The 12377-nt window shown below is 43.0% G+C and overlaps 1 protein-coding gene across 3 annotated transcripts in view; it reads right to left on the bottom strand.

Moving 5' to 3' along the window:
- SNX25 (sorting nexin 25) overlaps nucleotides 1-12377 on the bottom strand; it is a 65818-nt gene that overhangs the window by 11855 nt on the left and 41586 nt on the right. For all 3 annotated transcript variants that reach the window (XM_006092667.3, XM_014459100.2, XM_006092668.3), the window contains 4 exons: nucleotides 11321-11485; nucleotides 8313-8444; nucleotides 4911-5051; nucleotides 1857-1970 (listed from right to left, as the gene is read on the bottom strand). In XM_006092667.3, coding sequence (XP_006092729.2) covers nucleotides 1857-1970; nucleotides 4911-5051; nucleotides 8313-8444; nucleotides 11321-11485 — 552 coding nt within the window. The remainder of the gene's footprint in view (nucleotides 1-1856; nucleotides 1971-4910; nucleotides 5052-8312; nucleotides 8445-11320; nucleotides 11486-12377) is intronic.

Genomic DNA, 12377 nt, shown 5'->3' on the forward strand with positions numbered 1-12377 from the left:
TCTGCCAAGAAGGGCTTGTTTACCTAATTATATAACCACTAGTGACTTGGTGCGCGGGTTCGTGCGCATTGAAAGGAAATTAATAGAAGGTGGTCGGAGGGGTGGGACTGGGCCAGACAGGCACACATGCCCTGGAGCCAACCTCCCACGGTCCCTCCCCAGCCGGCGCACCTGGGGTGGCACCGTGGCTAGAAGGGCACCTACAGAGTGAGCACAGAGAGAGCGGGGTCCCTCGGGCAGGTGGGGTCCCTTGGCATGGCCTGCAGGGATCTGGCCGAAACTGGCTCTCTGACATCCCCACAGGGGTCCCGGAGTGCAAGAGGGCACTCTGCAAAGTTGCTGTCGTACAGGGTGTGGAATGCAAATGCAAGTGTGCAGTAAACCAGATTCGGGCCGACAGTGCCCCAGCAACAACATAACCCATGGCTGATGGTGGAATCGCACGGCCCCACGAGGAATTGGGCTCCCTCCTCTCTGGTTTCGGGGTGCGTCACTCGAGAACCACTGCTGCCAAGTCACTGCAGCTCGGCAGCTCCTGCATTGAGCGTCTGCCCCCTGGTGGTCAGTGTGTGTCATAGAGACCGGTCGGATGGGCAGAGGGACACTTAGCATATTAGCCTTTTATATATACAGATGTTTGTTGGCCCTTAAACTGGAAATTTCCTAAACTTCTTTATGTACCTCCTATCTGGCTTTAGCAGAGAGGAAAGGAGAACATAAATCAGATTTATGTACAAGCAAGTGCTACTGCTGGTGAAGACAGTAAAATTAACAGTGTGACCATAAGAAGGTTTAAATGCCTACTATTAAAGTATACAGAGTTCAGGAACAAATAAGCAGTGGGAAATGCTACTCATGGATGATGTACCCCCTGAGAGAGTGGAATACAGAGAGCACGCTGTGCTTCTGACGACGGGAACTGGGAGGTGGAAGAGGGTAAGTTCTAGTCCCAGGAGTTGGTCCATGATGTTCACAGTGGATCTGATCGGACAAAGGCTGAAATCTGTAAACCCAAAGGTCCCTCCTAGAACAAGAGCTCTCATATGGCCTCCAACTGGAAACTCTGCAAATGATCATCAGCCACAGAAGGAATAGGCTGTAGTGTGTTCACACAACGAAAAACCTGTAGGCACAGAGGGGTGGGAGTGGGGGGCCAGGTGAAAGAGGTGAAGGGACTGAGAGGTACAGACTGGGAGTTACAAACTAGTCACAGGGATGTAAAGTACAGCATAGGGAACACAGGCAATAATTTTGTAATGACTGTATGGTGCCAGGTGGGAACTGGAAATATCCAGGGGAGCACTTTGTAAAGTATTTAACTGTGCTGTACACCTGAAACTAATACAAAATAATACTTAGAGTACACTGTAATTAAAAAACACCAAAAAAAATAAACCTATACAACCATGAAACTAATGATCTAGACTAAAACAGCACCATGAGTGAATCTCATCAACATAATGTTGAGTGAACAAAGTCAGACCCAAGGAGCCCAACCTCTGTGATTCATTTATACACAATTCAAAGCCAGCTGTCACTATCTGTAAGGTTAGGAGTCTGCATCCTGGTCGCCTTTGGCTCAGGAGCAGTGGTGAGAAGGAAGCTGGAGGGACCGGCAATATTCTGTTTCTGGGGCTGAGGGTGTGTTCAGTTTGTGAAGATGGAGAAAACTGTACACAAGATACCTGCATTTTCTGCATGTACAGTACACTTTAGTTACCAAAAGAAAAAAAAAAGACATTTGAGGATCGGCACAGCCTATGAGAACAGAGCCAGCGAGCAAGCTCTTATATTGAAGACAGTATAACCCAAAGTCTCTGGTTTTCCTCGCATAGCTAAAACGTTTCAGGTCTTACCTGTAGAAACTTGTTTAACTGCTTCTTGGACTTTTCCATAAACTTTTGATCGATAGACTTGAAAGGCAGCTTGCTGAGAGAAGGCAGCTGGACTTTTTTTAAAGAAGGGAAGCACTGTGGAGGGAGGGGGGTTAAATGTTAGTATCTCAGACTTACATTTTAATCTTGGAAAGAGATTCAGAATTACAAACAGAACAAACCAAGTATCTTCCATACTCGTTCCTCTGAGACTTGAGACTTGAAAACCTACCTGTTCTAACCAGGCTCACAGAATTCGGAGGAATGGGATATATGATGAAAAAGCTAAAGCTCACCCCTGACCCCCGAGTCCTGAAGCCACGGGGACAGGGCCGGTTTGCACACACTCACAGGAGCACAGCCCGCGAGGCACGCACACCTGGCTCACAGGAGAACCTGCCGGGTTTACAACATCGCTGTCTAAAGCGATCAGAGCTGACAAAAGAACACAAATGGAAAGGAGGAGTAACTTGGGCCGAAGCTCTATTACTGTCTTTAGTGGCAAACTGCAGGATGCAGAGCTATTAATAATGATAATGTATGTTAACAAATAAGGACCACAGACTTCCCTTTGTGGACTAGGTCCTAGGTCAGTGATGGCGAACCTATGACACCCGTGTCAGAGGTGACATGCGAACTCATTTTTTTTGGTTGATTTTTCTTTGTTAAATGGCATTTAAATATATAAAATAAATATCAAAAATATAAATCTTTGTTTTACTATGGTTGCAAAGATCAAAAAATTTCTATCGGTGACACGGCACCAGAGTTAAGTTAGGGTTTTTCAAAATGCTGACACGCCGAGCTCAAAAGGTTCGCCATCACTGTTCTAGGACGTGCCGGACACCATGCTAGAAGCCTCACAGCTCTGAGTCGGGAATTCGATCGTTCCTCTTTAATACATGAGAAAACCGAGGATCAGGATTTAAACCCCGATCCATCAGACTATAAACTCTGTGCTCTTCATGGCAATCCCCACAGGACCCTGCCAGTCCGCCCCTCAGATAAGAGGCAGTGGGTTCCCCATGCCCCAGACGGCCCCCATTTCCAAACACTGGCCTGCACTGAGGCACGGGGCCCCTGGCACAGGCGTCAGGAACCAAGAGGAACCGAGAAGAAAGTGAGCACAGAGCTTGCCTGCCACAGCTCCTCTCCTGTCTCATCAGGGTCACAGCAGCCCCCGCGGCCTGGCCGTAGCAAGAAAGGCCATGTCACAAGTCACCTGTGCCAGGTGTTTCCGGGGCCTTTCCCACACAGCCCCCCGCAGCACTGAGTACAGCGGCAGGCGCCCAGGAAGGAAGTGCCACCGGTGCCCAAATTTGGGGAAAGGTTTTAGAGAAATGAAACAGGCAGTGACAGTTGGAAGGGAATGTTAAAGTCATCAGGGGCCTAAAGAAGGTGCTTCCTGTCACAGCTGTCAACGGGGAGGGTACTTTCAAAAAGTGAACACTCACTCGCCAGGACACACCAGGGTAGGAGAGAACCCAGCGAGCAGGCCACAAGGAGGAAAGGTGACGACGAGACGAGAACTGGACGTGGAATTTCAGTTTCCTCTCGCGATTCAGTGCCATTGTTTCGGATTTTCAAAGAACATTTTATTTTCCACGTACATTTTAATACAAAATCTCCTGTAAATTCCTTTCTCTCCTTCCTTCTGTTTTTATCAGCAACTAGACTGATATGAAACTTGGGTTTCACAATGGTTTGTCACAGGGCAAAGGATGCATGTTTATGTAGGATGTTACGTCAATTGTAGTCAACATTTTGGGGGAAACTTGTTATGATAAGGTGAATATTTTGCTTTCCATGCTGCTAAAGTGGCCATAATCCACTTGGGAAACTGTCGTATGACACTCAGTTTTGGCCACTATCCTTTAAAAGCAGTTGAAGAAGTGATAGCATCCAGAAGTTAGTGAATAAACGGATTTTTAAAAATCATCCTAGGAGAAAAGGTTAAAGAGCAGACATTTCATTTACAAAAGAGGGTCTGAGAGGTGGCCACAGGTTTAACCAGGCTGTGTTCATTCTGAGCAAGAGATTAAAAGGGACATGAAAGCAGAAGCGAGTGGAGAGCTTTTACGTGCTGGGTGGAGGGCAATCACCTCAGCAGGAGGAGACTTACAGGAGGCATCTCCGGGGCCAGTGGGGGAATAAGGAACGGAAAGGAAGACGACCTCATTCTAACCCTGCTTTGGCACCATGCACACATCCCATACCAAGTCAAACCCTCTGGGATCAGTTTCCCCATCTATCAAATGAAAGAACTGACCTAGATGAGTGGTTTTCAAACATTTTTAAACAAAACCCACAGTAGGAAATACATGCTAAGTTGCAACCCACAAGGCACACGCAGATGAACACGTCTATATGAATAATGGATACATGTGTACAACGAAACAGAACTCCCATGAGACAATGCTCACTACTACCACCACAACACAATAACATTTATTCTGTGCCACACACTCTCCTAAACACTGTGTATTCATGTACTCCCTTCATTCCCACAGCAGCTCTGCAAGAGGGGAAGGAGGGGCTATGCTGTTTGTATTTCCTGGTGAGAAGAAGAGCCAGAGACACTGACAGGCCCAGGTCAGATTAGTAAGGACTCACGCTGGGATCCGAGCTCCCATCTGTGCTCAGTCCTCACACTTAACTGACGCCCCAACGTTTTGTGGTGAAATCCAATAGGTCCCAGTCTTGTTCGACTGCTGCACCCATAGCTGGTTTCACTGCCCACTAATGGTCACAACTGGCAGCTGCGAAACCGCTCCGGGACCCTGGCCGTCTTCCAGCTCTGGGGTTCTCAGGGGCTCCATTCACAATGGAGATCAGACCATTACCTGTCCTGAAGGATTTAGATGAGTCTAGATGGTTTGATCTATGAGTAAATTTCTAAATGTCAGGCTAAAAATACCACTTTGCCAGTATCAACAGCAAAAGAGAAAGATTAACCGGTTTCCTTATGGGGAAACACTGAAATGAGTTCACACCTCCTCCTGCTCAGTAATTCTGATGTTCTGTGAGTATTCGTACCTCACTAAGTTTCCGGTGTAAATTCTGGAACTCACTGAGCCTTCTGGGGACCGTCCAGCTCTTGGTTTCAACTCCTCCAACGTCCTGTAAGCTTACCGTGACAAAGTAACAGGGCATCTGCTCACCATTCTCTTCCGTGACCTTGGAAAACAAAACAAAACAAACACAGTAACAACAACAAGCATGGGGAGCCAGTGGCGGCAAGATTTTACACGTCCCCAAGACTCCCCACCCTCTGTGAATGTGCCCTGCCTAATCCCTGAGACTGTGACTCTGATGGATTCTCTCCTGACAACTAGGATGGTTTCTGGCACAGCTGACCGTAATACAGGGAAATGACCTGGGAGGGCCTAACCTAATCGCAAGAGCCCTTTCAAAGCAGAGAGATCTCTCTGGCCAGTGGGAGAAGAGGCAGTCACAGAGGCGGACCGGTGACACAGGACTGGGCGTGCTGCTAGCATCAGGATGGAGAGGGACACAAGGAGAGGGTCTGGGAGCACTTCCAGGAACGAAGAACCACCCCAGCTGACAACCAGAACAGAGACCTCAGTTCCACCCCCTCAGGGAACCACTTCTGCCAACAACCTGAATGAACTTGGAAGGGAATTTTCCCCCAGAGTCTAAACAAGAACTCAGTCTGGCCAACATCTTGATTTCAGCTTTATGACACAATGAACAGAGAACCAGCCATATTGTGCTGGACTATGGGCCCATGGCTTTGTGATCTAAGAAGTGGGTGTTGCTTTTTTAAGCTATGAAATTTGTGATAAGTTATTCTACAGCAAAAAAAAAAAAAAAAACTAATATGGCAAACTTACCATTCTGTGTTTCCTTGAAAAATCAAATCAACAGCAAGTAAACAGGTGTGAAATACGAGGGTTTCCCCAGTTTAATTTCAGGATTCAACAAATCATGGTTTCTATTTTCATGAAATTTTACATTGGGAGACATAATGTCCTCTACCTCCCAATTTAGATAATTCATAAACACAAACACACACATATATTCATACAGATACACACATGCACCCCAACAAATTCACAAAAGCCCACTATTATTATTATTTTTAAAATACGTTTTTATTGCCCTGACCGGTTTGGCTCAGTGGATAGAGTGTCGGCCTGGGGACTAAAGGGTCCCAGGTTCGATTCCGGTCAAGGGCATGTACCTTGGTTGCGAGCATATCCCCAGTGGGGGGGGGGGGGTGTGTGTGCAGGAGGCGGCTGATTGATGTTTCTCTCTCATCGATGTTTCTAACTCTCTATCCCTCTCCCTTCCTCTCTGTAAAAAATCAATAAAATATATTTTTAAAAAAACACGTTTTTATTGATTTCAGAGAGAGAGAGGTATAGAAACATCAATGGTGAGAGAGAATCATTGATTAGCTGCCTCCTGCACACCCCACACTGGGGATCAAGCCTGCAACCCAGGCCTGTGCCCTGACCAGGAATCAAACCGTGACCTGGTTCATGCTCAACTAGTCGAGGCTCAACTACTAAGCCACACTGACCAGGCAGAAGCCGCTATTATTTTTAAGGCAAATTGATCAGAAAAGAAACAAAAGAAAATACATTGAATTTAAGCTTGAATCAGTAACAAATCGAATTAGAGAGAAAGAGCCAATAAGAAAAGCAAAGAACAGAGAGGCGAGACCTACTGAGCACACGCTGAGCCCTGTGAGGCAGGACTGTTCTCCCTGTAAGAACAGGGGAAGCGGAGGCACAGACAGGGTCTCTGACTGTCCTCGAATCACACGTCTAGTAAGTGGGGGTCCAGCCTGAGCCAGGAGAGTCCGGAGCAGTGTAAACAAGCCTGCACACGCCCGTGGGACTGCTGGTGACTGGCACTGAGGCGACCCCGCTGGGTGCATTCCGTTCCCGTTGCAGTGACCTCGGTGCCGCAGCCAGCTCCCGAGGAACAGCTGAGGACCAGGGCAAGGTGCCTTGTGAGAGTTCCCCTTCCCTCTCTCCCTCCTGCAGCATCTGCCTTTGGAAGGTGATTTTAATAAACTGTGAAATGTCAGGGGCAGCTCTAAGGCAACACTGAGGAGGTGACAGAATTTGTGTTCTTTCCCTCCATAGGCTTCCTCTACCATTTTTTGACACTAGATACCCCTGGCTTCACCCTAAAGATAACTCCATCTACAATTATCAAGGGTTTCTTCTTAATCCTCACCCAAGAATATACTTAGAGAGAGGAAGGGAGAGAAAGACAGCGAGAGAGAGATATCAACATGAGAAACATTGATCGGTTGCCTTCTATTCGTGCCTCAACTGGGGATCAATCCCACAACTCAGGTATGTGCCCTGACCAGGAATCAAACCAGCATTGTCCTGTGCAATCTATTGGCCATGCATCAAGGCTGATACTTCTATATAGTATTTCAAGGTTGGGTGCAATCTTCCCTGATCTATTGCCCCCCAAAAAGCATATCACCCTGCAGTTTACCTTAGTAAGAGTGCCAATAAGTACCCAAGATACACTAAGGGTACTTGGTTAAGCTCTCAGGTAAGGTGTGTGCTTTCAGCGTGGCTCTCGGAGAACATGCTTTGTTTCATTCTCCAGTCTAGAGAACAATTAAGATTGTGACTCTTAAGCCCGCCCCCAGTGCGTATGCAGCCACTGGGATGATGGGAAAGGCAGGGATGAACAAAGACAAGTTGGGCAGCTAGGTGCTTGCAAAGCTAAGGAGTTGAGTATTTAACAAGCCACTGGAGACAATGATGGGCAAAGCATTAACACTCTCTCACTCAGGATCTTGTTACTTGTGGACTGTATGGTGGACCTGACCTGTAGGTCCCGGCAGATAGAAAGGCATTAACAGTGTAAATGCCTATAAGCATCTTTCTTTTAAATGAATTTATTTATTTAGACAAAATAAAAGGGATACAGTATATTCTAAGAAAGGTTATTCCATCTCATCAGAGAATAGCAAAATATTTTCTAATTCAAAGGACAAAATATTTTATTAAAGATCTTACAGCTACTGACATTGGAACAACTGAAATCAGAAGGATGGAACGATCAGAAACACTTAAATTTAAAACTTTTTACCTCCAAATTTCAAATAGTGCTTGCCATTCTATTTCAACCTTCAATGGGAAAATAAGATGGTAACTTAAAGACATTAACTGCTCCAATCTGAAGTCTCTTACAGGACCAGTAAACAAGGACAACTTTCTGTCTACAGTGGAGTAAGAGTAGATCTCTACCAGGCAGCCGAGTGTAGCTCCCAGTCATGGGAGAACCAGAGTGAAATATGGGGGAAGGAAGGCAGGACAAATGCAGTCTAGGAGAATAAATATAAGATTTCCACCCTCAACCTTAATTCTCCAGAGTAAAATCTTTTCTTATGAAGTCAAATTTTTAAAATAAATGGGAAGTACAAGCAATGAAGCCTACCTCTCCACTGGTGATGGAAGCTTTCCACATTCCGAGGTTCTCACACCACCAATCTGTCCTTGCCAGGTGCAGCTGAAGGTCCGTGCGTTCTTTCTCTGTTAGAATTATTTCCTCCTTCAACTTGGAAACAATCTGCCACAGGGAATACATCCTGGGAGTTATAAAGCTATTTAAAATGCTATATAATTTGTAAAAAGTAGCAGGGTACAAAATCAACACACACAAAAACCAGTTGCATTTCTATACACTAATAACAGATAATCCAAAAAGGAAATAAAGAAAACAATTCCATTACAATAGCATAAAAATAATAAAATATATAGAATGAACTTAAGCAAGAAGGTGAAATACTTTTACAATAAAAACTATAGAACATTGATGAAAGAAATTAAATATAAACAAATGGAAAGATAGCCCATGTTCATGGATTGGAAGACTAAAGATTGCTAAGATGCAATATTACCCAAAGTGATCTACGGATGCAATGCAATCCCTGTCTAAATCTCAATGTTTGTTTGTTTTTTGCACAAACAGAAAAATCCATCCTATAATTTATGTAGAATCTCAAGGAAGACTGAATAGAACAGACAACCTGGGAAGAACAAAAATGGAAAATTCCTACTTCTTAATTTCAACACCTATGACAAAAGTACCCTAATCAAAACAATTTGGTACTGAAATAAAGACAGACATATAGACCAATAGAATGGAAAAGAAAGCACAGAAGTAAACCTTCACTTATATGGTCACATATTTGACAAGGGTGCCAAGACCATTCAATGGGAAAAAGACAACCTTTCCAACAAATGGTGCTGAAAAAAATGGGATATCACATGTAAAACAATGAAGTTAGACACTTACCTAACACCACATACTACAATTAACTCAGCATGGATCAAAGATCTAAACATAAAGCTAAAACTATAAAATTCTTAGAAGAAAACATGGGGGAAAGCTTCATAACATTTATTTGGCAATAATTTCTTGGCTATGACACCAAAGGCACAGGCAACAAAAGAAAATATAGAAAAATTAGACTTCATAAAAATTGTACACTTTTGGGCAAAGAACACTATTAACACAGTAAAAAGACAGTCAACAGAATGGAAGAATATATTTGCAAATCGCATATCTGACAGGGGATTAATATCCAGAACATATAGAGAACTCCTAAAACTCAACAACAAATAAACAAGCTGATTCAAAAATGGGCAAAGGACTTGAATAAACATTTCTCCAAAGAAGATATATGAATGGCCAAAAAGTACCTGAAAAGATACTCAACATCACTAATCATTAGGGAAATGCAAAACAAAACCAGTGAGATACCATCTCACACCCATTAGGGATTGTTATTATTAAAAACATGTACACACACACACACACACACACACACACAACATAAAATAACAAGTATTGGTCAGAAGTATTGGTCAGGATACAGAGAAATCAGAATCCTATGTATGATGATAAGATAAAAATAGTAAGGAGATTCCTCAAAAAATTAAAAAGCAAAATTAACATATATCCCAACAATTACAGCTCTGGGTAAACACCCAAAAGAACTGGAATAAAAGGATCTCACAGAGATATTTGTACACCCATGATTATGGCAGCGTTAGTCACAATAGCCCAAAGTGGAAGCAAACAAAGACTGATGGATAAACAAAACACTGTATACACATACAATGAAATATTATTTAGCTTTAAAAAGGAAGGAAATTTTGACACATAGTAATATATGAATGAACCTTGAAGACATTATGCTAAATGAAACAAGCCAGTCGCAAAAGGAAGAATACTGTATGATTCCACGGACGTGAGGTACTTGGACTCGTTAAACTCATAACAGAGAGCACAATGGTGGTGGCCAAAGGCGGGGAAGGAGCGATGGGGAGTTAGTGTTCAGTGGGTACAGAGTTGCAATTCTGCAAGAGGAAGCGAGTTCTGAAGATGGATCGTGGTGACAGTTTCACAGCACGTGAGTGTATTCAAATTAACCTGTACATTTTAAAATGGTTAAGATGGTAAAATTTAAAGTCATGCTTATTTTACTACAATTTTTAAAAAATAAACAAATTTTTAAAAAATTGTTGTTTACCGTCTCCTTGGATCTCTTTTATGAGAAAATGTATAGGGTGATAGAACTGCAGTTTGAGGCCAGCAGCTTTGCCCCCAAACCCTCCTCAGCATGCAGTCTACGAGGACCCCTTCCTTCCTCAGAAACACCGCAGGAAGCCTCCTGCCGGGCCATCGCCTGCATTTGCCATCCGTAAGGGCTGGGACTATCTGCCTCATTGTCATCGGACTATGTTTTGGGTCCACAACCGGCATGTTTGCTCCCTAAGAGCAGGTGGTAGATTCTATATTTCATTGATTCTTTGCAGTGACCTTCACAGCATCATTCATTCACTCGTCACTTATGTCTCCGAGCACAGGTGCGGAAAGTGCCAGAGATCAGTTTAGCTGACCAAAGGGTGTTGGTGGCCTCCAAAGAGGCATGAACCCCAGGCAAAGGCCACACCACCTCCTGGTGTGACAAATGCCAATGGGTGAGATGCTGTTTACATTTTTAAACTTACTAATTCTGTTGTCTTTTAGCAAGATAATTTTTTTCTTGCATAATTTGGTGAGGTTCTCTATATTTTACTTGCAGCATTTATAAGAAAATTTTAAAAAGGTAAAGATTGTCCTTGAGCAGTTAACTCACTTGCAGAAACAACCTTGGTTCAAGGGGAAGCTTTGCCCCTCCCCCAAAGGTACTGCAGGCAAGCCAGTCCAGGGAACACTTACTCACAGATGGTGGGGAAAGAAACCCAAATCACACAAGAGTAAAAACAAGTACTTTCCTAATTCTTACTAGAAGCAAAACAGTAATAACAACAATAGAACTTAAAGTAAAACTCTTTTTAAAGAAAACGTGGCACCTCTCAGCATAAACTGAAAACTATTTATCAAATTTAAAAAATGGAAATTTTCAAAGACAACCTTGAAAGCGAAAGAGTTACCTTCTTGTCAGGTTTTGGTGCATTTTGAATAGAATTTAGAGCTTGCCTTTTATATTCAAGTTTCTCGTTTAGTTCTCGTAGTTTGTTTACAGCAAAACTGGCTTGTTCATTAATCCGACTGGTGCCTTCATCCACAGCTTCCTCACCAGCCTCATCCCCCAGGCCCTGGAGGAGGAAGTCACATAACCACTGTGTCATACAAAGATGGACTGTTCCGTAATTATTACCTTTTAGATAGGCACCACATCATTACAATGCACTGCCCAAAGCACTCAGCTCCACTAAGGGAAAAAAATCTATAGTAGAAAGTCTAGAAGCAGACTGCTTTTTCTCAGTAAAGTGAAAAATTAAAGTATTTGGAACCAAAGTAATTGGTGTTCAGAATCGCAATGAGAAAAAAACAAAAACAAAACAAGGAAACATTTAATATCCTAGGAAAAGGAAAATGATTCCACACCATTATTTCCCAAATGGTTCACCCAAGGGGATATGCATGGAACAAGGTCTTCCCAGCTCTACCGCAGTGTCCTGTCTCTCATCTTTGACAAAGACACACGTTTGGATTCCTTTTGGTGTCCTAAGAATATTATGGAAAAACTCATGCAAGTCTTTTTCAAATAAAATTTCCAAATTCCTACTAGCAAAAGTACTTTCTGTATAGACTCTGTTCAGTCCTTCTCTTGAAGATGTATTTTATAAATCATTACGTAGATTACTTACTAGTAAAATGGTTAGCATTTGAAAGTGACTTAAAGTTCACAAAGAACTATATAACTTGGAAAAATCTGGCTAGATTACTAAAGGGCCTGTTAATTAGATTCATGAGCAGCAACATCAGGACACTGAAAAGAACTGCTGAGAACTATCTTCGGGTTTGTTTACTCCTTAACTTTCTTCCAGAGTTTTTTCTTCTAACTATTATGAATTGTAACAAACAGTGTATTAATTTTTTTTCAAAGAAAAATAAGGTATTATAATCACAGCAAACCAAGCTGTTTTCATTTCTGTAGTTTCTTTCTAATCCTGTCCATAAGTATATCTATTATGACATAACTTT

This window comes from Myotis lucifugus, unplaced genomic scaffold, assembly GCF_000147115.1.
Source record: "Myotis lucifugus unplaced genomic scaffold, Myoluc2.0 scaffold_102, whole genome shotgun sequence".
Taxonomy (NCBI): Eukaryota; Metazoa; Chordata; class Mammalia; order Chiroptera; family Vespertilionidae; genus Myotis; species Myotis lucifugus.